At 37.0% G+C, this 26,384-nt stretch overlaps 1 protein-coding gene across 8 annotated transcripts in view; it reads right to left on the bottom strand.

Moving 5' to 3' along the window:
• The window catches only part of LOC127861002 (rho guanine nucleotide exchange factor 12-like), a 71,348-nt gene extending 45,304 nt beyond the window's left edge, over positions 1-26,044 (bottom strand). The window contains exons 1-6 of one of the 8 annotated variants that reach the window (XM_052399339.1): positions 25,954-26,044; positions 13,144-13,494; positions 8,026-8,108; positions 3,990-4,091; positions 2,940-2,989; positions 1,091-1,148 (exon numbers count right to left, since the gene is read on the bottom strand). In XM_052399339.1, the coding sequence (XP_052255299.1) occupies positions 1,091-1,148; positions 2,940-2,989; positions 3,990-4,091; positions 8,026-8,108; positions 13,144-13,217 (367 nt within the window). In that variant the 5' untranslated portion in view covers positions 13,218-13,494; positions 25,954-26,044. Of the gene's footprint in view, positions 1-1,090; positions 1,149-2,939; positions 2,990-3,989; positions 4,092-8,025; positions 8,109-13,143; positions 13,495-22,386; positions 22,664-25,512; positions 25,905-25,946 lie in introns of those variants that run through there. The other 7 variants (XM_052399336.1, XM_052399338.1, XM_052399332.1 and 4 more) reach the window with 7 other exon arrangements.
• Between the last annotated feature and the right edge of the window lie 340 nt (positions 26,045-26,384).

Here is a 26,384-nt window from a genome sequence, read left to right as displayed (position 1 = left end):
GGTATATTGTACCGTGCCAACTGAGTGATGTTTTTGATCTTAGACTGGCGGCTACACCTTTGTGGGGCTTTCATAACACTCTTTTATCCTGGTATTAACCCCAAGAAAACATGAGTTGTGTTCAGTGCAAACAGGGTATACCCCTTTCCCACATAGATATTTTTTGATGAATTTGTAGTCCCATTTACATTTAAGTGAATATCTTTCTCACTAAATTTTTAAAGGCTTCATTTTCAATCCTTAGTTATTGATAACAGCATCAAAACTGAACAGACTGTGAGTTACTCGCAGGCTGTTGTGGTTTTATGCTGGTTGCAAAAGCCATTTTCACTTTGCTTCTTATGTCAGGGAAAGGGTATAATGTAGGAATTCCAGTTTGGTTAGAACATGGCTCACATGTTTGACTTTATTTTTCGTAACCGTAATTGACATGCGTTCTTCATTTTGTATTTGTAACGGAGTCCAAAGGACTTAATGACCTATCAGTTTTTGCATTATGATGTACATTTCAGTCAATAGTTGAGTTAAGCAACAAGTATCTTACGCTTTAACTTTTGGTTTCAATAAAAGAGGTGGAGTTATGATGGTTCTGTTTACATCTACAGCTGGTTATACAAACAGATAATATTGTCTAATTATGTTATCACATGCACATTTATTGAAGGATTATTTGCATAACCGTTTCCCACTCAGAGGCAGAGTGAAAATGTCTATTCTATCAAATAAACCGTGTTTAATCATAGGTGGACACTTCCTGCTGGCAACCACAAGGACATATGTGTGCATGGTTTGATCTTTCATGCTGTTGCATAGTGTTATTAAATACACCTGTGAAATCATCGTTGGATACCTTTTCTTTTATAAAATATATAAGGACCCAAACTAATTTTTTTTAAGGTACCTGTGGACTGGCTGCTATGTGATAATGTAATTGTAACCAAACAATTCAGAAATTTATTTATTTTGTTTGATATACAAGACTGGCGCCCAACAAATTTCCAGCATATTTCAACATTTGTGAGAACATCCATATACCATGTGCATCATTTGTGAATTCCATTACCGTGGCAACTAGGTCAAGGTCACTTACATTTGATGAGTTTAACGACCTCTGGATGGTTGGACTTCACCACTTGCTGACCATTCACCTGTAACACAGAAGGTCAGAGATTTTGCTGTAATGTATTAAAGTGACCCCCTCTCCGGCAAAACAGGTCTAAATGCATGGGTGTGAAGTGTCCTACAAGATAATCAGGGATGACACACTTAATGGAATTATTCATTTAAAGGTAAGCTCTACATAACAAGTATCAAGTTTAGGCGGAGAGTGTCATCCCTGATTAGCCAGTGCAGACTCCACAGGCTAATCTGGGACTACCCTTCACACACATGCATTAAGCACCATTTTCCCAGAGCTGCTCAATTAAAAAAAGTTTACAAATGTTCCTTCAGTTATTGTAAATAATAAAGTATAATATAATCAGAAGGTTCATTAAATATTTTAAACAAATAAATTAAACTTTTTATGGTTAAAGGGGAACAATCCAAACATATTAATTCATTTTGTTACATGCCATTTTATTTCATTTTCTTAAATCTATGTGCAATAAAGAATGCAGACAAAAATACGCTGTGAACTACAAATAATAAATGCTTTTCCAAGCAGGATAACAAGAATATGACCATAAACTAATCTAGAGTTGTTTCCTCCACAATAATGCAGCATCTTGTTAACAAATATTGTGACAAATAATCAATATTGGTTTAGATTTGATGAAAACTGCTCAACATTGTGACTGTTAACAATCGATAAATTATGAAACTTAGATTTGCTATTTTGACTTGAAGGATTGTTGTGAAGCTTTTTTTAAGATCGGGTAATCAGACTTAAGTGACTTTAATACCCTGCACCCCTTATCAATGCAAATAACTGAGGATCATCTGGAATGAAAAGTGTCTTACACAATTATATTTCATGGTGAACGTATTTAAAGTTCCAATTATATCACTTGGGAAATGCATAAGTAGTTTGCTCTATAAAATTAATGACATTTTATGAAAACTGTGCAACTGACTGAGCGAAAAACCGACAAATCGACTGATATTCACTCCAATATATCCCAACTCAAACTTTAAATGACGGGATATTTTAACAAACGTTTAACATTAGCACATCATTATATTCTGCCATCTACAAAGTAGGGGCCTAACTGATAGGCAACTATGACAACTAAGGTGACAGGGGGTGTCAATTGGCCAAAATCTAAAATCCTGAAAATAGGCCTATCGTTTTGGGGCCAGAGCAAAAAAGGGTTAATAATTCATGTAACTTTGTTTACTATTGTATATCACTTTGAAAACAATATGTCAAAGTAAAATAACTTGTGTTTAAGATGACATTTTGTGACAATAATCTTAAAATTCCAGAAAAAATCCTCTGATTTATATCAAAATCAAAATTGGTCCATAAGGGCCAAAATCCTGATTTCAGGAATAATCCTGAACTTTGACGCGTCTGGGTGACCATGTGAAATTTGGGTGTTTAAAAAGGTTGCTATGGCAATCAAGATTACCACATGAGTAATGGGTGTTTGACAGATAACTTTGACAACCAAGGTGACCAAGCAACGAATGGGTGTTGGATCAATAACTATGACAACCATAGTGACATAGTGCCGAATAGATGTTTGAAAGGTAGCTATTACAACCAAGATTACCAAATCACTAATGGTGACTATGGAAAAAAGGAACCAAGTAACCAATTTATTTTTGACATATTACTATAACAACCAATATGACCAGCACCAATTTAAGTTTTTTAATCACACTAAGGCAAATAGGTGACAAAGTGACCAATGTTGACCTTTAGGCATCTAAGACCAGCATGGTTAGCAAAAGGACAGTGACCTTGAGGTAACCGCAGCAATAGAGATACCCACCTTGATGATCTTGTCCCCCACCTGTACCCCTGCCTTCTCAGCAGCACCACCTGAAATACAGACATCATTATGAGAAGACAGAGAACATCATAGGAATACTTGGTAAAATACAGAGAACATGATGAGAATCCAGAGAACATGATGAAACACAGATAACATGATGGGAATACTTGGTGAAATACAGAGAACATGATGAAATACAGAGAACATGATGGGAATACTTGGTGGAAATACAGATAACATGATGGGAACACTTGGTGATATACAGATAACATGATGGGAATACTTGGTGAAATACAGATAACATGATGGAAATACTTGGTGAAATACAGATAACATGATGGGAATACTTGGTGAAATACAGAGAACATGGTGAAAATACTTGGTGAAATACATAGAACATTATGGGAAGACAGAGAACATGATGGAAATACTTGGTGAAATACAGAGAACATGATAAGAATCCAGAGAACATGATGAAATACAGATAACATGATGGGAATACTTGGTGAAATACAGAGAACATGATGGGAGTACTTGGTGAAATATAGAGAACATGATGGGAATACTTGGTGAAATATACACAGAACATGATGAGAGTACTTTGTGAAATACAGAGAACATTATGGGAATACAGAGAACATGATGGAAATACTTGGTCAAATACAGAGAACATGATGGGAATACACAGAACATAATGAGAATACTCTGTGAAATACAGAGAACATGATGGTAATACTTGCTGAACTATAGAGAACATTATGGGAAAACTTGGTCAGAATAGTGTAAATGTAGGTTATATTTTTCTCCTGCAAAACAAACATATAAAGAAACAAGAACTACACATTTTTTATTTTCACTAGTCATTCATTAGTTTATGTTTGGTCGGGCAGTTAATATTACGCTAGCTTTGTATTGCTCACAACAATGTAGTATTTCTTTGTTCATTCTATTTTAATTTTCTAAACTAACTTAATGTTATATTTCCACAGAATGAGGATGCATTTTTCAGGGAACAATGGACAGGACATTTTTCATTGCCACGGTTACCTGGTTTCACACTTTGTACATATACTGGGTTGTCCCCGCTCACTGTCAGCCCGTAGCCTTTCTCATCCTTTTGTATAATGGCCACGCGCTGAAGTAACGGACCTGAAACACAGTGATCTTATTAAACCTTTCTTGACAAGAGATCTTATTAAACCTTTCCTGGTCCAGCCCAGAACCAAAGTGAAAATTGCTATATCCAACCATCGTAAAACCAGAACAGCCTGCGAGCAACTCAAGAGTCTGTTCAGGTTTTATGCTGTTTGCTTTTCACCAGTATCTAAGCATTAGAAATGAAGCATATAAAACTTTAAACTGTTAGAAAAGGTCTTAAATTTAATCTAATTTTGTAAGGAACACCTTACAAGTCAAAATGCATACCTGAGAGGTAAAAGGCAATTACAAGAAACATGACCATTCAACAAACCCAGGTTTTCACCTTGTGTTAATTATTTCAAAGTTTCACTTGTTTATTCACTTACAAAAAATGTGCAATCCAAATCTTGCTCTGTATGTAAAATACCTTCACACTAATAGTGTGAACTATTCCTCCTTAAACTACAGTAAGTTGTTGTGTGGAAACAGTTTTTCTATTTTATTAAGAGTGACCATCACCTTGATCTTGGGTTTCAAATCAAGCTCTTTTATTTTTAAACTTGGCTAACCAGCAATGCAATAGATAATAATAATAAAATTATGTACCTTAATAAGCTTTCGGGAATAAAACTACAATCGTTGGATAAGGTTGCTGTGTTGTAATGATATAGTGTCCGCCTAGCAACCCGGAGGTGAGAAGTTCGATCCCCACTAGTGTTCTTTAGATCTCCCCCAAAGACTACAAGTACTAGATCTAGGCCCAGGAAACAGAACAGAGACTGTTTCAAATAAGTAGTTAGTACTTAAAATGCATTCAAACTAAAAATAAATTAAAAGGTTCAAACTATCGGTGGATAAAATGGATCAGCGTTGTTTCAACAGAGAAATTTTTCAATTGTAGGGTAAGTCAAATAATCATGCATCCATGATTACTAATCATCTCTTGTTGTTAAAAGCATAACATTAGTTTGTTTGTTTTTAAATCTCTCATTCTTCTCCCTTACGGGTGAAACTTTCTTAGTTGGTCGCGTTTTAGCGGCCAACTAAATTTACAGAGCATATTTTGCAAATCAGTATGTGCTTAGAAGCCTTAGCTACGGAAAGAACCGCAACTCACTTTGCTAAGAACGATTACCGCTGCCTGTCTGCAGCAGACGACAAATGATTCTGCTCTAGCAGTGAGTGTATATACCAGCTTGTAAGACGACATTGGCCAGTATAGTGTTTCTCATTTAAATCTGTACATATTGGCTGCTTTCAGGGAAAACGGGACTTAATGCATGACAAATAAGATTAGCCTGTGCACACTGATTAGCCTGTGCAAGGCGCACAAGCTAATCAAGGAAGCTAAACAGCGAACAACTTCAGTGCTTTCAGCGCTTTGATTTAATCATGAGACCCTTTACAGAATCGAGTCCTTCAAAATTTGAACCATTAATTTAAATTTCGGTTAGCTTCATGTATACCAGCTGTTTTGTTCACTAGTTAATACAACACCACTTAATAGCATGTTATCCCACCCAACCAACACCAGTGGTTACCTATGAAGATTACCAACTATGAGGTGATAACTACACCATGTAAACATAGCATATGCTAGCGGTTTGTAGTGATCTCAAAAACATGTATCAGATCAGCTTAGGCCAGAATTTTCCCCTCCCACAAACCACGCTAAATAATCAAAGCGCTGAAGGCTCTGAATTTATTCGCTGTTGTATAATCTTAGACGCAGCTCAGTTTTCAAAATAATGTTATAGCTTTTTATATCGCAAGTTTGAAATGACCACAACACATTCAAATTTATAAAGAGTGTGTCTTAAAACACAGGTCGAGATGTGTTGTTGTTTTTTTAAATCAATGATACAGCTAATCAGTGTGCACAGGCTAATCTTACATGCATTAAGCCCTGTTTTCCCTGAAAGCAGCCAATATGTACAGATTTCAATGATAAACACTAGACTGGCCAATGTTGTCTTACAAGCTGTTAAATACACACTATGTACTGTACCAGTGAGAACAGGCAGATGCAGTGGTTAGAGTAGACGCTTTTAGCATTCTGTCGTCTGGTAAATTTAACTGGAGTTATCCACACAGGCAGTCATGGGTTACGGTTCCTAGCGTAGCTAATGCATACTGATTTGCAAAATTCAGTCTGCATAATTTGTGAGCTACTGCTCACAAATAAAAATTGGCAGGTATGTTCGTAAAGTATTTTCTTCCATGTTCATTATTATTATTTAGTTTCATACATCATGCAAAACTTGTATTCTAATGATAATCATCTAAAGGTTAATCATTATTTGCATTTTGTATCACAGTGTATAGTGTTCACTGCATGAAAAGAATCTCGGAGATTTGAACCCAATTTTAATTTTTTTTTTAAGTTTCACACCTGAGAATTTTCAGGAAAATTTGTTGGCTCAAAGATTATTTTGTGTCACTACAATTTGCTAGGATCGTTAATTGGATGGAAAATAAACTCTATTTTTATTTTTGCCTCACCTTGGCAAGTGACATGCTCTGTATTAATTTCTAGTGAATGCAGAACCTAATGCACTCAATATTTATGTTTGATTTGCAGCTTTAGTTGTGGTCATTTTATTTAGAAACTGTACCTGGTTTGAAATTGGGACTTTGTTAAGGAATAATTGCCAATGGGTGTCAAAATGTTGAGGTGAATTGAAGTCTGGACTTTCATTGCTCGATAAAATGACAATTTTATTAAAGTTAATTACTTTTATTGGTCTGATTGACCAAAGTTTTCATCAAAATTGATTCATAAATGTGGCCTCTAGAGTGGTTACAAGGTTTTTCTAAAATGTTACCTGTTGACCTAGCTTTGAACGCATGTGACCCGAATTAAAACACAGACAAGTTAAGGCCCAGTTTAGTACTTGGCCAAGATATTACTTGGACAAATGTTCTGACCACGATTCATGACGATTAAGAAATAAATGCAGCCTCGACAGTGTTTTAAAGCTTTTTCTTTTATTTACCCAAAGTTTAACATGGCTAAGATATCAACAAGATAGAAGTTCTTTTTAACTCAATAAGATAAAAGTTATTACCAAGTTTTTTTAAAGATTGAAAATAAATGTGAGATGCTGACTGCTCACAAGATTTTCTTTCATGTTATCTAGTGACCTAGTTTATTACCAGTGTGACCTGGTTTTGAATTCGACTGATTAATCAGTGGGACAAAAGTTCTGATCAATTTTAATGATAATCAGGCCATACATGAGGCTTCTATCTACTTTGTAGTGTGTTGAAAAACTTGTTCTTTTATTTGACCTAATGCCCAATTCTTTACCCTACATGACCCAGTTTCAACTCATTGGGACAAATGTTCAAGTTTCATGAAGATTTGACAATAAGTGTGGTCCCTAGAGTGTTCACAAAGGAAAATGTTGAAGAAGCAAGAATAGAAAAGGCCTTTGAACTCTAAGTTTGACCTTGACTGTTAAGGTTACCTTGCATTTTCTATACATACATGTGATACTCGCCACTATTTCAAGGTCAACATTAGTGTTAAATTGTTATAAAATCATTTAATGCATAAGAAATAAGAGCTTGGGCAATGTTGTAAATGGATGACAGACCTATGCCTTGACATATAGACCAAGGGCCAAAATGATTCTTAAATTTTATACCACTATTTACTGTCAGTCAAGTGGATGGGTATACAATATAATCATGGCTGGTCACAAACAGTATTTACAGTCATAGAAAAACATTAGATTATCTTACAACTAATCAACCAATCAGAATCCTCGATACATAATCCAACGACTCATCAACCAATCAGAATCCTCCATACATAATCTTACAAATAATAAACCAATCTTAATCCTCAATACATAATCCAACAACTCATCAACCAATCAGAATCCTCCATACATAATCTTACAATTTATCAACCAATCAGAATGCTCCAGGAACTTACTTGTGGCTTCTGACACATCGCCATGTGCACCGTTGGGTGAGGTAAGGTGGTCATCTGTGCGATCCTTGGTTAGACTGCCCAGCCTGAAAATAGACACATCACTGGCTGGTAAGCAACAGGCACAGCGTCAACACTAAACACTAAAAAAAACCTTCTCTAGAAAAAAAACCTCAACATTTGAACCTATGTTTGTTGACGAGTATGAAAAGCTGCTTGATTTATTGTGGGAGATTTTTATAGACATGGAAAAGTTCTGAACAGTGAAGATTAATCGACTGTGGTTGATTTTGATAGATTGTGGGTGTTTCTGATCAAATATGGTTGATTTTGATAGACTGGGAGATGTTGATAGAATGTGCGAGATTTTGATAAACTGTAGGAAATATAGATCGATTAACAGAGACATGACTATCAAGATTTTGTTATAAGTAATGCTGAAAATCTAACAATGCTCCAGCTAGGGCTAAATGGAAGGGCACCCCGCCCTGCCCTTCCAAATGCGCCCCACCCTGCCCTTTTGTTTATTTTTTATAAATACATATATTTTTTTGGCATTTGATAATTTATAAATCTCTTATTACATTGTAATTAATTTAATCCTCATTGTAGACATTTTATTTGCATTGTTTAATAATAATGAGAATAATATATTCTAACAAATATGAATAACATTAAAGTTAATATGCAACATGGAGCATTCCAGATACGCCCGCCTGCCCGAAAGTGCCCTTTTGACAAAATACTGCCTGTCGAAAGTGCCCTTTTGACAAAATAGCCCCCCCCCTACCCTTTTCAAATCCTAGCTGGAGCACTGTCTATTGTCTAAGTATTATATTTTAAGACCAGAATGGGGCTGGATTTTGGGGCACTTATAATTGTTCCCACTCATGAGCATATACAGTGCAAAAAATGCGCTCACTGAATGTATGAGACCTTAATTTACCACAATATATAAAATCTCAAATTGTGTAGCATGAACTTTCATATCCTTGTCAAAGGGATTCAGTTGTACTAAAGTCAGAGGTGTCAATATTAGATGTAAGACTTGGTACAATAAGTGATATTTCAGATCAGTAACACATGTTGCTGGGTGAAGACCCACACTTCTCAGTGGCCTATATTCCCTGATCTGTGCCAGATGATTGTGTTGGTAGTTCCACGTCACAAACAACACTGCCTATGATTACTCAGCCATCTGTGATGCATCTCTATAAATAGCCTCATAACAACAGCAATCACAACAGGACAATTCAACCACGTTGTATGAAAGCTTGTGGCTTGATAAATCCATCATTTTGCCAATCCACCTTATTGTTGTATGTACTTTATGAAGCCACCTTGTGCACAATACGGTTGAAGATGCCAATCCAATATTTTCAAGTGATATTACACCACTGACCAATTATACCAATAAATTCAGCACACTTATAGTGATATGAGGCCACTGACCACTAACACTATTTCAGCCCCTCACACATTTAAGATAAAACTTCTCTGCTGACTATACTGTTTGATTATTCTTGATAACCAAACACTCCATGGAATTATTTTTATTAATTTAATAGTTTTATTTATTAATTTAATTTATTCCATTTCCAGAGAATATCATAGTGATAATATAAATATAAGAGTGACAATCAATTTGTTTGGAATCTGAGATTCACTTTGTCTTTGCAATACTTACAAATATGTGTGTGCAAAAACTAAAATTTACAAATTTCAGCAATTTCCTAAATCAAAGCTTATAAAGATGTCAAACAACTGATGATGTTTGATAGCTACACATTGAAATTATTATTATTATTTAAAATGGTAACTTAAATTGCATTTAATTCAGCATATGCCCAACGAAAGTCAATGCAAAGCCTCATTTAAATTGTAGCAATGTGATATGTGAATCTGCTATTCAAACTAAATATGTCATCCCAACTATGTTATAATTAAACATCAGTTTATCGAATTCTGCCATTTAAAACATCATTTCCTGGTTTGAATAGTCTATCAAACTAACTTGTTGGCGATTCCACTTGTTGTGGGTGTAGACTGCAGTCTGCTATATTATAATATGTGTGTGTTAATAGTAGAGATGGGAACAAATATTTGAAAGATGGGAACGAATATTAAACAAGAGGGCCTGAAAGGCCCAAAGTCGCTCACCTGAGATAACAAGATATTATTGGGACAAATCTTCTCACAAGTTTCACGAAGATCAGAAAATAAATGTGGCCTCTAGAGTGTTAACAAGGTTTTACTATAGCCATTGAGGAAAAATGCCCAGCCCCCTGGCAGCCATGTTTTTCAACCAACCGGCATCATCGGACAGTAAATGTGGCTTCTAGAGTGTTAACAAGATTTTACTATAGCCATATAAAAAAAATGCCCCGCCCCTTGGAAGCCATTTTTATCAAGCAAACATAATTATTTTCGAACTCATCCAAGATATCATTGCGACCAATCTTCTGACCAAATTTCATGAAGATTGGAAATAAATGTGGCCTCTAGAGGTAAGGTTTTACTATAGTCATATATAGCCATATAAGGAAAAATGCCCCGCCCCTGGTGGCCATGTTTTTAAAGCAACCAAAACCATTTTCAAACTCATCCAAGATATCAATGGGACAAACCTTCTGACCAAGTTTCATGATGATCGGAAAATAAATGTGACATCTAGAGTGTTAACAAGGTTTTACTATAGCCATATTAGGAAAAGAGCCCCGCCCCCGTGGTGGCCATGTTTTTCAACCAACAGGCATAATTTTTGAACTCGTCAGAGATATTATTGGGATGAATCTTCTGACTGAGTTTCATGAAGATCGGACTATAAATGTGGCCTCTAGAGTGTTAACAAGATTTTACTATCGCCTTATATAGCCATTTAAGGAAAAATGCCTCGCCCCTTGGCGACCATGTTTTTTCAAGCAAACGTTACCATTTTCAAACTCATCCAAGATATCATTAAGACAAATCATCTGACCATATTTCATCAAGATTGGACAATCAATGTGGCCTCTAGAGTGTTAACAAGGTTTTACTAAAGCCATATAAGGAAAAATGCCCCGCCCCCTGGTGGTTATGTTTTTCAACCAACCGGCATCATTTTCGAACTCTTCTAAGATATTATTGGGATGAATCTTCTGGCCAAGTTTCATGAAGATTGGACAATAAATGTGGCCTCTAGAGTGTTAACAAGATTTTACTATAGCCATATATAGCCATATCAGGAAAAATGCCCCCCCCCCCTTGGCAGCCATGTTTTTCAAACAAAGGTTACCATTTTTGAACTCATCCAAGATATCAGTGGGACAAATCTTTTGAGCAAGTTTAATGCAGATGGGAAAATAAATGTGGCCTCTAGAGTGTTAACAAGGTTTTACTATAGCCATATAAGGAAAAATGCCCAGCCCCTGGCGGCCATGTTTTTCAACCAACCGGCATCATTTTCGAACTCGTCCAAGATATTATTGGGATGAATCTTGTGACCAAGTTTTATGAAGATCAGATAATAAATGTGGCCTGTAGAGTGTCAACAAGATTTTACTATAGCCATATATAGCCATATAAGGAAAAATGCCCCGCCCCTTGGCAGCCATGTTTTTCAAGCAAACGTAACCATTTTCGAACTCATCCAAGATATCATGAAAACCAATCTTCTGACCAAATTTCATGAAGATTGGACAATAAATGTGGCCTCTAGAGAGTAAACAAGGCAAATGTTGACGCCGCACAACGGACAACGGACAAAAAGCGATCACAAAAGCTCACCATGAGCATGTTGTGCTCAGGTGAGCTAAAAAACAGCCCAAATATTTGAATTTGAAATTCCTAATTGAATATTTGATAATCGTAAGAAAATTCATTTATATTTTGCATAAAAATATGAATTGAACCAGAAAGTCATATTCAAGTTTTGTGCAGAAAACTGTCATGTAGACGTCATTGATCTGACAACAGCTGCTGTAATTAATTGGCAACGTGATTGATTGCTTCGATAATTGTCATTCATATATGTTTTGTGACTTTTAAAATCGTGTGAAATCAGACTTGTTAAATATGGCGTGGGCCTCGCCTTTTTTCTAGGCTATATCATAGGTATTTGATACCACAATATAAAATGCCACCAACCATAATATATTCCCTATGTATCAATCAGTTGGCGATATAACACTGCCTTCTATCTGTTTGTGTGTTGTTGAGACATTGCTTTATTTGTTTTGCTGTTTTTGTTTGTGATATTTTGTTTATTTCCAGCAATATTTTTTAAGACAGAGGTTGAATTTCATGCCCTGTATTTACTGGTCAGTCTTTATACAAAATGGAGGCTGTCCATGTTATCATTCTAATAAGCCTTGATCTTGGAAAATAGGGCTTAATGAATATGCATTAAGGTCTAGCCCAGATCAGTCTGCACGGGCTGGTCAGGAACCACCCTTTCCGCCTTAAATGGATTTTGGCAAAGAAGAGACTTAAAATAAAAATATCTTATAAGTGAAAATGGTCATCCCTGATTAGCCAGTGTGGACTGCACAGGCTAATCTGGGACGATTGTTTACACACACATGCATTAAGCCCAGTTTTCCCAGAGCAAGGCTCATACAAACTCTGTTAGCAGTTCACTTGACAGTTCACATACAGAGCATTGGGTTTGTTATACATTAAGTGTATATCACATACAACAAACACAAGGCACATGACCTGGAACTTGCAAGTGTATAATTGATCTGCAGCCACTAGTCTGCCCTTCAATAACATTAGAGTCCTGTATAAGCCCTGGTCTGATTCAGCTATTGACTTGTTGTGCAGTGGCTTTTTGGCCTAAAGATATCAAAGTTTTTCAGAAATAATTTGACCACAATACTTAGAGATCACAAGAAAACATTAAAATTGGCATAACATTATTACCAAAAAATTAAATGCATTGATTTCAATAAGAGTTTTCATATATTTTACTGGGTTGATTTCCATAAGAAACCATTTCAGACATTTTTATTAATTACTTTATGTATAGACTACAGAGCCTGTATTTTTTATGCAATTGACAAAATTGTAACATTGACTGTTCAACATCACAAAAACATCATAACCATTTCTGAAAGCAAATTATTTTGGTCGCTAACTTACCGCTTATTTCGTAGCAAAGTGCCAGCGTGAGATTGCGAGATATCCGCAAATCTGCCCGTTATTCCATTATCCATATTACGTTACTTCACATTCACTTGAATGCCTATATCCATGCACTTAAAATTCGAATATTACACTTTTCCTTTGGTGTTAACACTTAATTTTTCTTCAGGAATAAATATATCTGTGCGCTTACAAGTAAAATACACTCCTTTTCAGATATTAACATTCAACATCTACACGTATTCCATATTCACATTCACATCTGATTATTTGCATTTTTATTGCATGCTTTCATTATTTTAACACCTATGAATTTGTAAGATGAGTTATTGTCTGTCTTTCCAAATTCTAAAAGCAACAGAAAACAGCATACAATACAGATGAAATTATTCTATTCTTAGAATTATTGAAGTTTTGTCATGACTTAAAATATGTTTACTGAGAAAAAAATGTCACTATGTGAACGGCAGGTGCATCTGAAGCCTTATCTATATAGAACAACTATGTATTAGCAATCTCAATAACATCCGAGTCAAGGAAGCAATCTAAGACCTTATTTCAAAAACCAACTTCACATTTCATTTAATTTTTACGAAATACTGAGCATGCGAACATAAATGAAAGAAATGCTTGAAGTTACAAAGAGTTTGATGATCCAAGCATGCAACTTTTGATCAAAGTTAAAATACATCAATTCTAAAGATAAGAAAAATCCATTTTACTTGAATAACAAACAAGATGTGTTTGTGAAACACAATGTCCCCCTATATGATGTTTGACCTTGAAGGATGACCTTGACCTTGACCCTTCACCACTCAATATGTGCAGCTCCATGAGATACACATGCATGTCAAATATAAAATTGCTATCTTCAATATTGCAGAAGTTACATTACATGAGTATTTTTTACCCATATATTTGACCTTGAAGGATGACCTTGAAGGATGACCTTGAACTTGACCTTTCACCACTCAAAATGTGCAGCTCCATGAGATACACATGCATGCCAAATATCAAGTTGCTATCTTCAATATTGTAAAAGTATTCATAAAATAAGCGATTTGGGCCACATATATTTGACCTCTGACCTTGGAGGATGACCTTGACCAGCTCCATAAGTTACACATGCATGCCAAATATCAAGTTGCTATCTTCCTTAGTACTGGTACATAAACACATGAACCCAATGCAATAGTTTGCCTGTCCTTCTGAGTACTGGTTAATATTTGTATGTATGTGTACCTTAGCCCTAATTTCCCTAAACAGAGCAACCCTAATATTCACAAGGTAAGATCAAGCATGTACATGTTAACTATCTTCAAACATGCTTCATTGTGGGCGTCTAATAGCACAAGGTCAGCGCCATCATTTACACCAAATTATCTGGTATTTGTGTAATCATCTCAATGGCAAACATTGATATGTGAATGCAACCATCACAATGTTTGCTCAATCATCTTCAGCTCAACAGTTCAGATTTAAAATAATTTCGACTCCATTGTTATAATCCATTGCCTCCAGATTCTATGTAATAGACCATTCAATCAAAAGATCAGCAATCCAGTACATTTTTTTAATGAAAAGAAAATGTAACATCCGTTTGACATCCATGTGATATTTGCCATACCAATATACACCATTAATTATACATTTATTAATATCATCAAATCAGATGTTATCATTTATACAGCTTGATCTTTCCATATTTTACCATATTAGATGCGCGTACGTACAATATATTCCGTATTTGCCATTTTATGTTTATTAAAACATGCATGTACTTTATCCCTATTGAATGCAATGCAATCTGATTTGTAAAATCTTGAATTACCTTAAATTAACTTTCTATTTCTCAACAACCTGAATTTGCACTGAAAGCTGAATTTGAGAACTAATTAAATGCATCACTATTCACATGAAGCTATTTTAACAGCCTTCAAGTCGAATATGCATGGCTGATTGGAGGTTTAATAAATGCACAATGGAAACTAACACATTTTTAAAATATCGTACACATCTATCTTAATATAATAAGGGAATTACTTGAATTCGCAAGTTTATATGCTTGTTCCCAACCACAGTCGGCAGTATGTAGGAAGTGTGACCCCGCTCTTCTACCTACAGTATGAGGACAGGGAGTGTGTCCCAGCTCTCCTACCTACAGTATGTGAGGACAGGGAGTGTGTCCCAGCTCTCCTACCTACAGTATGTGAGGACAGGGAGTGTGTCCCAGCTCTCCTACCTACAGTATGTGAGGACAGGAAGTGTGTCCCAGCTCTCCTACCTACAGTATGTGAGGACATGGAGTGTGTCCCAGCTCTCCTACCTACAGTATGTGAGGACAGGGAGTGTGTCCCAGCACTCCTACCTACAGTATGTGAGGACATGGAGTGTGTCCCAGCTCTCCTACCTACAGTATGTGAGGACAGGAAGTGTGTCCCAGCTCTCCTACCTACAGTATGTGAGGACATGGAGTGTGTCCCAGCTCTCCTACCTACAGTTTGTGAGGACATGGAGTGTGTCCCAGCTCTCCTACCTACAGTATGTGAGGACATGGAGTGTGTCCCAGCTCTCCTACCTACAGTATGTGAGGTAAGGGAGTGTGTCCCAGCTCTCCTACCTACAGTATGTGAGGACATTGAGTGTGTCCCAGCTCTCCTACCTACAGTATGTGAGGACAGGGAGTGTGTCCCAGCTCTCCTACCTACAGTATGTGAGGACAGGGAGTGTTTCCCAGCACTCCTTCCTACAGTATGTGAGGACAGGTCTTCTATATGAGAGGAGAAGGAGCATGTCCCAGCACTCATACCTACAGAATGTGAGGACAGGGAGTGTGTCTCAGCTCTCTTACCTACAGTATGTGAGGACATGAAGTGTGTCCCAGCTCTCCTACCTACAGTATGTGAGGACAGGGAGTGTGTCCCAGCACTCCTACTTACAGTATGTGAGGACAGGGAGTGTGTCCCAGCTCTCTTACCTACAGTATGTGAGGACATGGAGTGTGTCCCAGCTCTCATATCTACAATATGTGAGGACAGGGAGTGTGTCCCAGCTCTCCTATCTACAATATGTGAGGACAGGGAGCGTGTCCCAGCTCTCCTACCTACAGTATTTGAGGACAGGGAGTGTGTCCCAGCACTCCTACCTACAGTATGTGAGGACAGGGAGTGTGTCCCAGCTCTCCTACCTACAGTATGTGAGGACAGGGAGTGTGTCCCAGCACTCCTACCTACAGTATGTGAGGACAGGGAGTGTGTCCCACCTCTCCTACCTACAGTATGTGAGGACAGGGAGTGTGTCCCAGCTCTCCCACATACAGAATGTGAGGACAGGAAGTGTGTCCCAGCACTCCTACCTACAGTATGTGAGGACAGGGAGTGTGTCCCAGCTCTCCCACCTACAGTATGTGAGGACATGGAGTGTATCCCAGCTTTCCTACCTACAGTATGTGAGGACAGGGAGTGTGTCCCAGATCTCCTACCTACAGCATGTGAGGACAGGGAGTGTGTCCCAGCTCTCCTACCTACAGTATGTGAGGACAGGGAGTGTGTCTCAGGTCTCTTACCTACAGTATGTGAGGACAAGGAGTGTGTCCCAGCTCTCCTACCTACAGTATGTGAGGACATGGAGTGTGTCCCAGCACTCATACCTAATTAACTTACAGTATGTGAGGACAGGGAGTGTGTCCCAGCTCTCCTACCTACAGTATGTGAGGACAGGGAGTGTGTTCCAGCTCTCCTACCTACAGTATGTGAGGACATGGAGTGCGTCCCAGCTCTCCTACCTACAGTATGTGAGGACAAGGAGTGTGTCCCAGCTCTCCTACCTACAGTATGTGAGGAAAGGAAGTGTGCCCCAGCACTTCTACCTAAAGTATGTGAGGACAGGTCTCCTAAATGAGAGGAGAAGGAGCATGTCCCAGCACTCATATCTTATTAACTTACAGTATGTGAGGACAGGGAGCGTGTCCCAGCACTCATACCTTATTAACTTACAGTATGTGAGGACAGGGAGTGTGTTCCAGCTCTCCTACCTACAGTATGTGAGGACAGGGAGTGTGTTCCAGCTCTCCTACCTACAGTATGTGAGGACATGGAGTGCGTCCCAGATCTCCTACCTACAGTATGTGAGGACAAGGAGTGTGTCCCAGCTCTCCTACCTACAGTATGTGAGGACAGGGAGTGTGTCCCAGCTCTTCTACCTACAGTATGTGAGAACAGGAAGTGTGCCCCAGCACTTCTACCTAAAGTATGTGAGGACAGGTCTCCTAAATGAGAGGAGAAGGAGCATGTCCCAGCACTCATATCTTATTAACTTACAGTATGTGAGGACAGGGAGCATGTCCCAGCACTCATACCTTATTAACTTACAGTATGTGAGGACAGGGAGCATGTCCCAGCACTCATACCTTATTAACTTACAGTATGTGAGGACAGGGAGCATGTCCCAGCACTCATACCTTATTAACTTACAGTATGTGAGGACAGGGAGCATTTCCCAGCACTCATATCTTATTAACTTACAGTATGTGAGGACAGGGAGCATGTCCCAGGACTCATACCTTATTAACTTACAGTATGTGAGGACCTGGAGCATGTCCCAGCACTCATACCTTATTAACTTACAGTATGTGAGGACAGGGAGCGTGTCCCAGCACTCATACCTTATTAACTTACAGTATGTGAGGACAGGGAACATGTCCCAGGACTCATACCTTATTAACTTACAGTATGTGAGGACAGGGAGCATGTCCCAGCACTCATATCTTATTAACTTACAGTATGTGAGGACAGGGAGCGTGTCCCAGTACTCATACCTTATTAACTTACAGTATGTGAGGACAGGGAGCATGTCCCAGCACTCATACCTTATTAACTTACAGTATGTGAGGACAGGGAGCATGTCCCAGCACTCATATCTTATTAACTTACAGTATGTGAGGACAGGGAGCATGTCCCAGTACTCATACCTTATTAACTTACAGTATGTGAGGACAGGGAGCATGTCTCAGTACTCATACCTTATTAACTGACAGTATGTGAGGACAGGGAGCGTGTCCCAGCACTCATACCTTATTAACTTACAGTATGTGAGGACAGGGAGCGTGTCCCAGTACTCATACCTAATTAACTTACAGTATGTGAGGACAGGGAGTGTGTCCCAGGACTCAAACCTTATTAACTTACAGTATGTGAGGACAGGGAGCATGTCCCAGCACTCATACCTTATTAACTTACAGCATGTGAGGACAGGGAGCATGTCCCAGCACTCATACCTTATTAACTTACAGTATGTGAGGACAGGGAGCGTGTCCCAGCACTCATACCTTATTAACTTACAGTATGTGAGGACAGGGAGCATGTCCCAGCACTCATACCTTATTAACTTACAGCATGTGAGGACAGGGAGCATGTCCCAGCACTCATACCTTATTAACTTACAGTATGTGAGGACAGGGAGCGTGTCCCAGCACTCATACCTTATTAACTTACTACACTCACACAACTTTTCCATCTCCACTAATTCTTAAGGGGGCGGGGAAAAGGGGAATTTTAGAAGATCTTTTCACCAACCATTCAACACCTAAAATTGCTATATTTTAATGTGATTTACATAAATATACATTTAATCAAAGGTTAGTAGCACAATACCAGCTGGCAACATAGGTATAAAAGTATAAAAAAAAAATAATATTAAAAAAAAAAATTGAGGGGGAATTTTTAGCTGAAAAAGGGGGAAAAAGTGTACTTTTTTATGGGGGAAGACGCAGATATTCGGCTGTAAAAGTGCAAAACGAGGGCCCTGTATACAGTCTATAGAATTCACCATCTGACAGGGTGAATTGTATTACACCACATCATGCAGATGACACTGCAAAAGAAATTAAAATGAAATCATAATGACATGACAATTTCATAGGGATGCAAGATATGTTTCTAGGGCATTACATAATGAAAATCCTACATGAATGTATCAAAGGACAAGGTCAGACAATGTGATCTTCCCATACTGGTTCTAACAGCATCTGTGACATACATTGTCATTATATTAAACCTATACTCTGTATTCAATTCTGAGCTCCAGATAAGATCCAGTATTTATGCAACTATAATTTAGATAGAGTGTAAAATTGTATGTATTGGGTAATATGGTACATATATACCTTTTAGGATATTACAAATTTAACCAGCAAATTTAATAAATTGATATCCACCGCCGAATAAATTTTGTTTAATTGATGTGTGCAGAACTAAAAGGAAAGGTTATTTGAATTTGTTTTGCCTTTCTCTTTATTGACAGACAGAAATGCGGATGGATGAACACAAAAACAACTGCAAAACAACAAAGTGTGGAGTAATTGCTTTTATAAATTACAAGTCTCCTCATTGATATCAATACAAACATGAAGTTTCATGTTGAAATATTGTATAGTATAAGAGATATAGCCCTGAAAAGTTGCATTATACTGAAACAATAAAGGGAAATAACTCTTTTTAAGAAAGTGTAGGGTTATGGTTCTTGTGCATTAATAACTACATGTATACACCAATAAAGTTTCAAGCTGAATTCTTATACAGAGATATGAATACATAATGACAAGTATGTGGCAGACACGGGGACTGACGGAAAGACAGACAAGGCAAAAGAATTTCCTTCTGCCTTAAGCTATGAATAGTACTGTTTATACATTACAATACTTGCATTATATAAATTGCACTTATCACAGATTAAAAATTTTAAATACTCTTTTAACTATGAATTCATTATGATCAGGGGCTCGTTTGGCCGTTTTTTGGGCCCAAATTCGGCCCAATTCCCTCCTTAAAATAGTATACTTTTTACTCCTATTTCAGCTAAAAATTCCCCCTTCCAAAAAAGTGTTCAATGGTTGGTGAAAAGAACTTCTAAATTCCCCTTATCACCCAAAACAACGCTAAATTCCCCCCCCCTCTTAGGGCCCGAATCCTCCAAAGTGTAGCAAGGGCCCTGATGATATAATTTCAAGGCAATTAAAACCTTTTTAACTAATATTTTCCAATACCCTTTAAATCTCATGGACAGGTAATGAAATACCTTGTGGCAAAAGATGTCAGGGCTTATGCCTATACCCCCCCCTCATACGGCTAAGCCTATGATATTTACATGATAAATAATGCTAACTTAAGAAATTTTTGTGGAAGAAATGTTTATAATTACTATATTCTGAACCTACCGGCATAGTGCCTTCACATATTTTGTCATAACAGTAAAAAATCCTACAAAAACAATATTGCAAAACCTTAATCGTATCAAATCAATTAAATCTGTGCATCTAAAAATTAATGAGCACCACGGACTCATCAGTCTATATCCGGGTCCAACACAGCAAAACAATTGCCAAATAATAAATCGACCGAAACTTTTATCAACCATCTATAAATTACTGATTTTAAGTACATCCAGTATCAACACATGTGAAAATGTCATAAACAAAATATTTGCACAGTTATGTTGCAAAAATAAAACATGATTTATCATCAAATGATGTACAATTTTCTCACTTTTTGAGAACCAAAGAACTATAACCACTAATATATAAGCAATGACAACCCTAATCAGTGCTCCAGATAACATGCGTAAAGGCGTAAAAATGAATTAAATTTCTTAAATAACGATTTACAGGGGTCTAGCTAGGCTCAAAATTAAGGAAGAAGTCACTTCTCCCTAAAGCCAAAATAGGGAGAATTGGCAACATCTTTGGGTACATTTGCGTCATGGATCTTAGATTTACCTATATTTTGCAGCAACTTAACGGATAAGCGGTTTCTGTTCAGCTTGCAATCAACTCTTCACTTGTTTTATACAATAAGACATGTTAAGTGTATAAAACCAACATTTTTCTTATTTTATTAATTGTTGATTATGGTTGTACTTTAAATTATTTTTTCCTGAACAGGTGTATCAAATAAACTTCAATTGTAACAAGCCAGTAATGTTCAGAATCTTTTAACTTCCTTGTTAATTTTAATCAATTCAACATTAAATCAAATTCATATTTTGTTACAAATATTTGTTTTAAATTTAAAATTCATTTAAAATCTCATTTTACAGCAGAGATTCCAAATCTGACCTGTAAATGAGCCCCATATGTATTGCCAGTGCTAGGTTACATCTTCCCATTTGGTCATTCCTTAGTATTGTTTTAATGGGCCATAAATCATAGTTATTGGTAGCCAGCACAAGGCAATTAATTAAGGCATCACCTATTAACAATTTCAAAAAGTGTTATAGCTCCAGACTGTTCTTTTGAATGTTCAACTTTGCATGACCTCTAAATGGGGCAACTTATGGCTGAGAATCCTCCTGTGTCCGATTATCCACATCAAATTGATTTTAATCGGTCAATTTCTGGCACAAAGTAAATCATTAAAAGGAGGAGAAGTCACTTCGCCTTCACGAAATTAATGTGCGAAGTTAAGATTAATTTGGCGAAAAAATCGCCGCCTTCGCCCACTCATGAGACCCCTGGATTTAGATTTAAAATCTTTGCGTAAAGTTACGCATTGAAAAAATAAAAGACGAATTCAAAATTTTCGCACGTGCGTAAAACTTCCAGTAGCAAATTAACTACGGTAAACATTTCATCCCGATTCTGACTCGTCTAGGCGCTCAATTAAAACTACAACTTTAAGTAAACGTCCCTCAAGCGTTTGCTGTGAGAAAGAGCCACACCTAAGAACGGTCGAAAGGCCAAACGGTCTCGATTCTGTTCTCCTAGTATTGCAGGCGAGTCATAACTGTTTATTGTACCTTTTTAATTACACTTATCGTAATTTTTTATACACAAGTAATATACTGTATACCTATTCAAAATGTCATTAAAATTAAATGTTAAATATAGTTTTTGATATGACTTTAACGGCGACCAAAAGGCCATTATGACCTAAGCCGAAGTGTCAGTGACCGTTTTACATAAAAAATCAAAATGGCATATTGTTAAGAATTAATTTTATAAATAGGTGGTAAAATAAGAATTAATTTTTAAAATAGGGAGTAAATAAGAATTTGACCAAATTTTTATCTGGAGCTCTGACCATTATGTTGCATTTCAAAGACCAATGATCGAACATAATTTTCCCTTTTTAAACACACGATTTTACCAATGCGATTTTTTCGCATTTTACAGGGCCCTGGCCCAATTCTCAAAACAGTGGGAGGATAAATTGATCAAAAGTTATAGCAAAAAATTCAAAACAACACCTATTTACGTCCACCTATAAATCACAACTACTGTCATCCATACAGTATGCATAATCCAACCACTTCCACATCTATCATTATCAACACACATCCTATTCAGCCATAATTTCCTGAACTCACGTCAAGTCATTTCATTTTGTAACCAGCTGATATCTTCTGGAGTGGAGTACAACACTACAGCATGACATATCCAATGTTTACACACGCATACATGATTTGAATAGGCCAAACGCATAAATATAAAAAATGTCAACAACACACTTAAGTGCTTAGATAAGAGACTGTTATCGCTGAATCTCTATAGAGGGAAGATGTAGTAAGTACAGTCCATAATTGACATTGAAACTTATCACAAAACTAAACACACTACAGCCTGGTTATGGTCCTATATATACAAAAGTCCAAAAACTTACACTAATGAGTACACAGTTATATCAGTTTATCATTGCCGTACTTAGTAATAACATAGCCTGACATATTAAAAAATATTACTTTACAATCAACACATTTATTATTCTCAAATTAATTTTCTCCTAGAAAATTCAGAATTATGAATCCACAATAAAGCTGTCATTCAAACATTGTTACCTCACCCACAACAATTTCACCATTAAATCATAAACACGACATAAACATAATAATATAGTTTCATTTTAATGTTCCCTATACCACAACTTTCACAATAATAGTGACGTTAACACAAAATAAATCACGTAAAATTCTTAAACACGCCATTAAAGCCTAGTATTCCAGTCGTATAAATACACACATTAAAGCTAACTCTGTTAAATATAAATCTACACATTACAAGCAATCATCAGTTTAAACCAGTATTTTTGCATTTAGAATGTTAATTTGATAGAGCAAAGGCAATGATTGCGACATCATCAACTTGTTAAGGCCCTGGGGGAATACATTGATACACAGGTCAAGATTTCATCACTGTCAAGACATCAAGTCTGTGTTGGTAAGTGTCCTAGAATGTCCCATACTCTAAGTAGAATGTCTCGCACTCTATGAAATTAGTCTAAACATCCGGGAAAAGCATATGATTCACATAAAAGTACATTTGCAAAAACATAAGAGTATTAATACAAATTTTAATTTGTTTATTTTCTTGATTTCTATACTTGGTTAACTTATTTCTGTTAATAATTTTGCAGCATTTTTGTATATTTTCATGGGTCTTATTATTTTTGAAAAGGGCTACAAACACAGTGTCACTCTGTACTACTACTCAACAGTGGATCTTAATATTATCTGAACTGAACTACAAACACATCGGAACTTTGGACTACCCCTCAACAGTGGATCTGAATATTATCTGAGCTGGACTACAATCACAATGTCACTTTGCACTACCTTTCAACAGTGGATCTGAATATTATCTGAGCTGGACTACAATCACAATGTCACTTTGCACTACCTCTCAACAGTGGATCTAGATATTATCTGAGCTGGACTACAATCACAATGTCACTTTGCACTACCTCTCAACAGTGGATCTGAATATTATCTGAGCTGGAATACAATCACAATGTCACTTTGCACTACCTCTCAACAGTGGATCTGAATATTATCTGAGCTGGACAACAATCACAATGTCACTTTGCACTACCTCTCAACAGTGGATCTGAATATTATCTGAGCTGAACTACAATCACAATGTCACTTTGCACTACCTCTCAACAGTGGATCTGAATTTTATCTGAGCTGGACTACAATCACAATGTCACTTTGGACTACTTCTCAACAGTGGATCTTAATATTATCTTAGCTGGACAACAATCACAATGTCAATTTGCACTACCTCTCAACAGTGGATCTGAATATTATCTGAGCTGGAATACAATCACAATGTCACTTTGCACTACCACTCAACAGTGGATCTGAATATTATCTGAGCTGGACAACAATCACAATGTCACTTTGCACTACCTCTCAACAGTGGATCTGAATATTATCTGAGCTGAACTACAATCACAATGTCACTTTGCACTACCTCTCAACAGTGGATCTGAATATTATCTGAGCTGGACTACAATCACAATGTCACTTTGCACTACCTCTCATCAGTGGAACTGAATATTATCTGAGCTGAACTACAATCACAATGTCACTTTGCACTACCTCTCAACAGTGGATCTGAATATTATCTGAGCTGGACTACAATCACAATGTCACTTTGCACTACCTCTCAACAGTGGATCTAAATATTATCTGAGCTGGACTACAATCACAATGTCACTTTGCACTACCTCTCAACAGAGGATCTGAAAATTATCTGTAATAGGCTACAAACACAAAGTCAATGTTACTGTGGACTACCCTTCAACAGTGAACTTGAACATTTTCTGATCTGGACTCGAAACATAATGTCACTCTGGGCTCTATTTTAAAGTACATCAGAACAAAATATGTCTTACTCTATATCTTAATTGAACTTTTATTGATGTCACTTTGAACTTTCCTTTCATGCTGGATAAGAACATTATTTAAACTTGTTTCAGATCATAACTAGAAATGGCGCGGCCGCGGCCAACATGTATCCCCGCGCCCCAGCTTTTGACCAAGGGGTCAGATCAAAATTCCAAATAGTGCACTGTGGCACTTATGCTCAAGGCTACCATGTGTTTAAGTTTCAAGGTTCTAGTGCTAATAGCGTAGGAGGAGATAGTGGCCAAGACGGACGGACAGACCGCGGAGATAACTACATAATCCCACCACTCCAATTCGGAGCATGGCGACAATTACACTGCATAAGAACCCAAAGTCAATATTAGTTTTGAACTGAAAGCCATCTAAGAGAACATGTCACATGATGAACTGAACAAAACATTTCACTATGGACTTCACTTCAGCTGAACATAAAATATTGCCCAAAATTGTGTCCATCTGGGACTGATGTGAAACACAAGACGTTTAAAACATCAGAACTAAACCTGAGAGGTCAGATATTATAGAGTTAATGACCACAAACAGACCTTATGTCTATACCAAACAAGATTGTAACAAGGAATGGAAGCCCTTTTTCTTTGAACAAAGCCAAAGAACAGTCTCTGATAGAAGATGCATCTGTACTTAAAGGCATCCCAGCATCATACACATTCCCTTAGTAAAGTATACCAAACAGATCCTGTGATATCCATTGTGTGACTATTTGAAATATAGAATTGTCACAGAATTGTCAAGAATTACATTGCACATATATCCGTGTATCACATGACAGCATGTCTGTTCACTTTTAATCAAAATATAGCAAAGACACCAAAACTTGTGTTAATGTTCTTTGTAACATTAATTGAAATCCGAATTTTCACAAACAGGAAACGTTTTTAACAATAATTCCACAATATTAAACTAATGAATCAAACACCAAAACAATACTAAGACTTATGTCACATAAATATTCTCCATATATTCATCAAATTCATCTCCAAAATCACAGAACAATAACTGCACCACAATAATATTAATCCAAAAACAAATTCAACGAAATAACTTCTGCAATTAATTTTTGTTTATAAACTGACATCTAAACTCCTGCAAAATTAAACTACACCGGACATTTCCTTAAAGCCACCAGCAATAACTGTGTGTGCCCCATTTTGTCTCACATGAGAATACACTATCATTCATTTCCTTTTCAACCATACAATGGCAGATGGGCTGATTTGAACCGGAGGTACACTTCAAGTATTGACCTACATTACGGCCACTCTCCCTACACATCAGTAACAACAAGGTTTCCCACATGTTCATGCATTCACATCTCAAGTATCACCACTGTACTACACTGCTCAATGGTAAAATAGGGAATACATGCTGTGCCACAACAGCAAAGTGTAACATGTTTTTATATGAACAGGAAGAGCAATTGAGTCTTGTTCTGGAAAAATGGTGCTAAATGCATGAGCCCCACTCTGGGGCAATGGTGCTAAATGCATGAGCCTCACTCTGGGAAAATGGTGCTAAATGCATGAGCCCCACTCTGGGAA

This window comes from Dreissena polymorpha, chromosome 15 (genome assembly GCF_020536995.1).
Source record: "Dreissena polymorpha isolate Duluth1 chromosome 15, UMN_Dpol_1.0, whole genome shotgun sequence".
In the NCBI taxonomy this organism is placed as follows: domain Eukaryota; kingdom Metazoa; phylum Mollusca; class Bivalvia; order Myida; family Dreissenidae; genus Dreissena; species Dreissena polymorpha.
The sequence above is the reverse complement of the archived record's forward strand: the minus strand, read 5'-3'. Positions and strand labels throughout refer to the sequence as shown.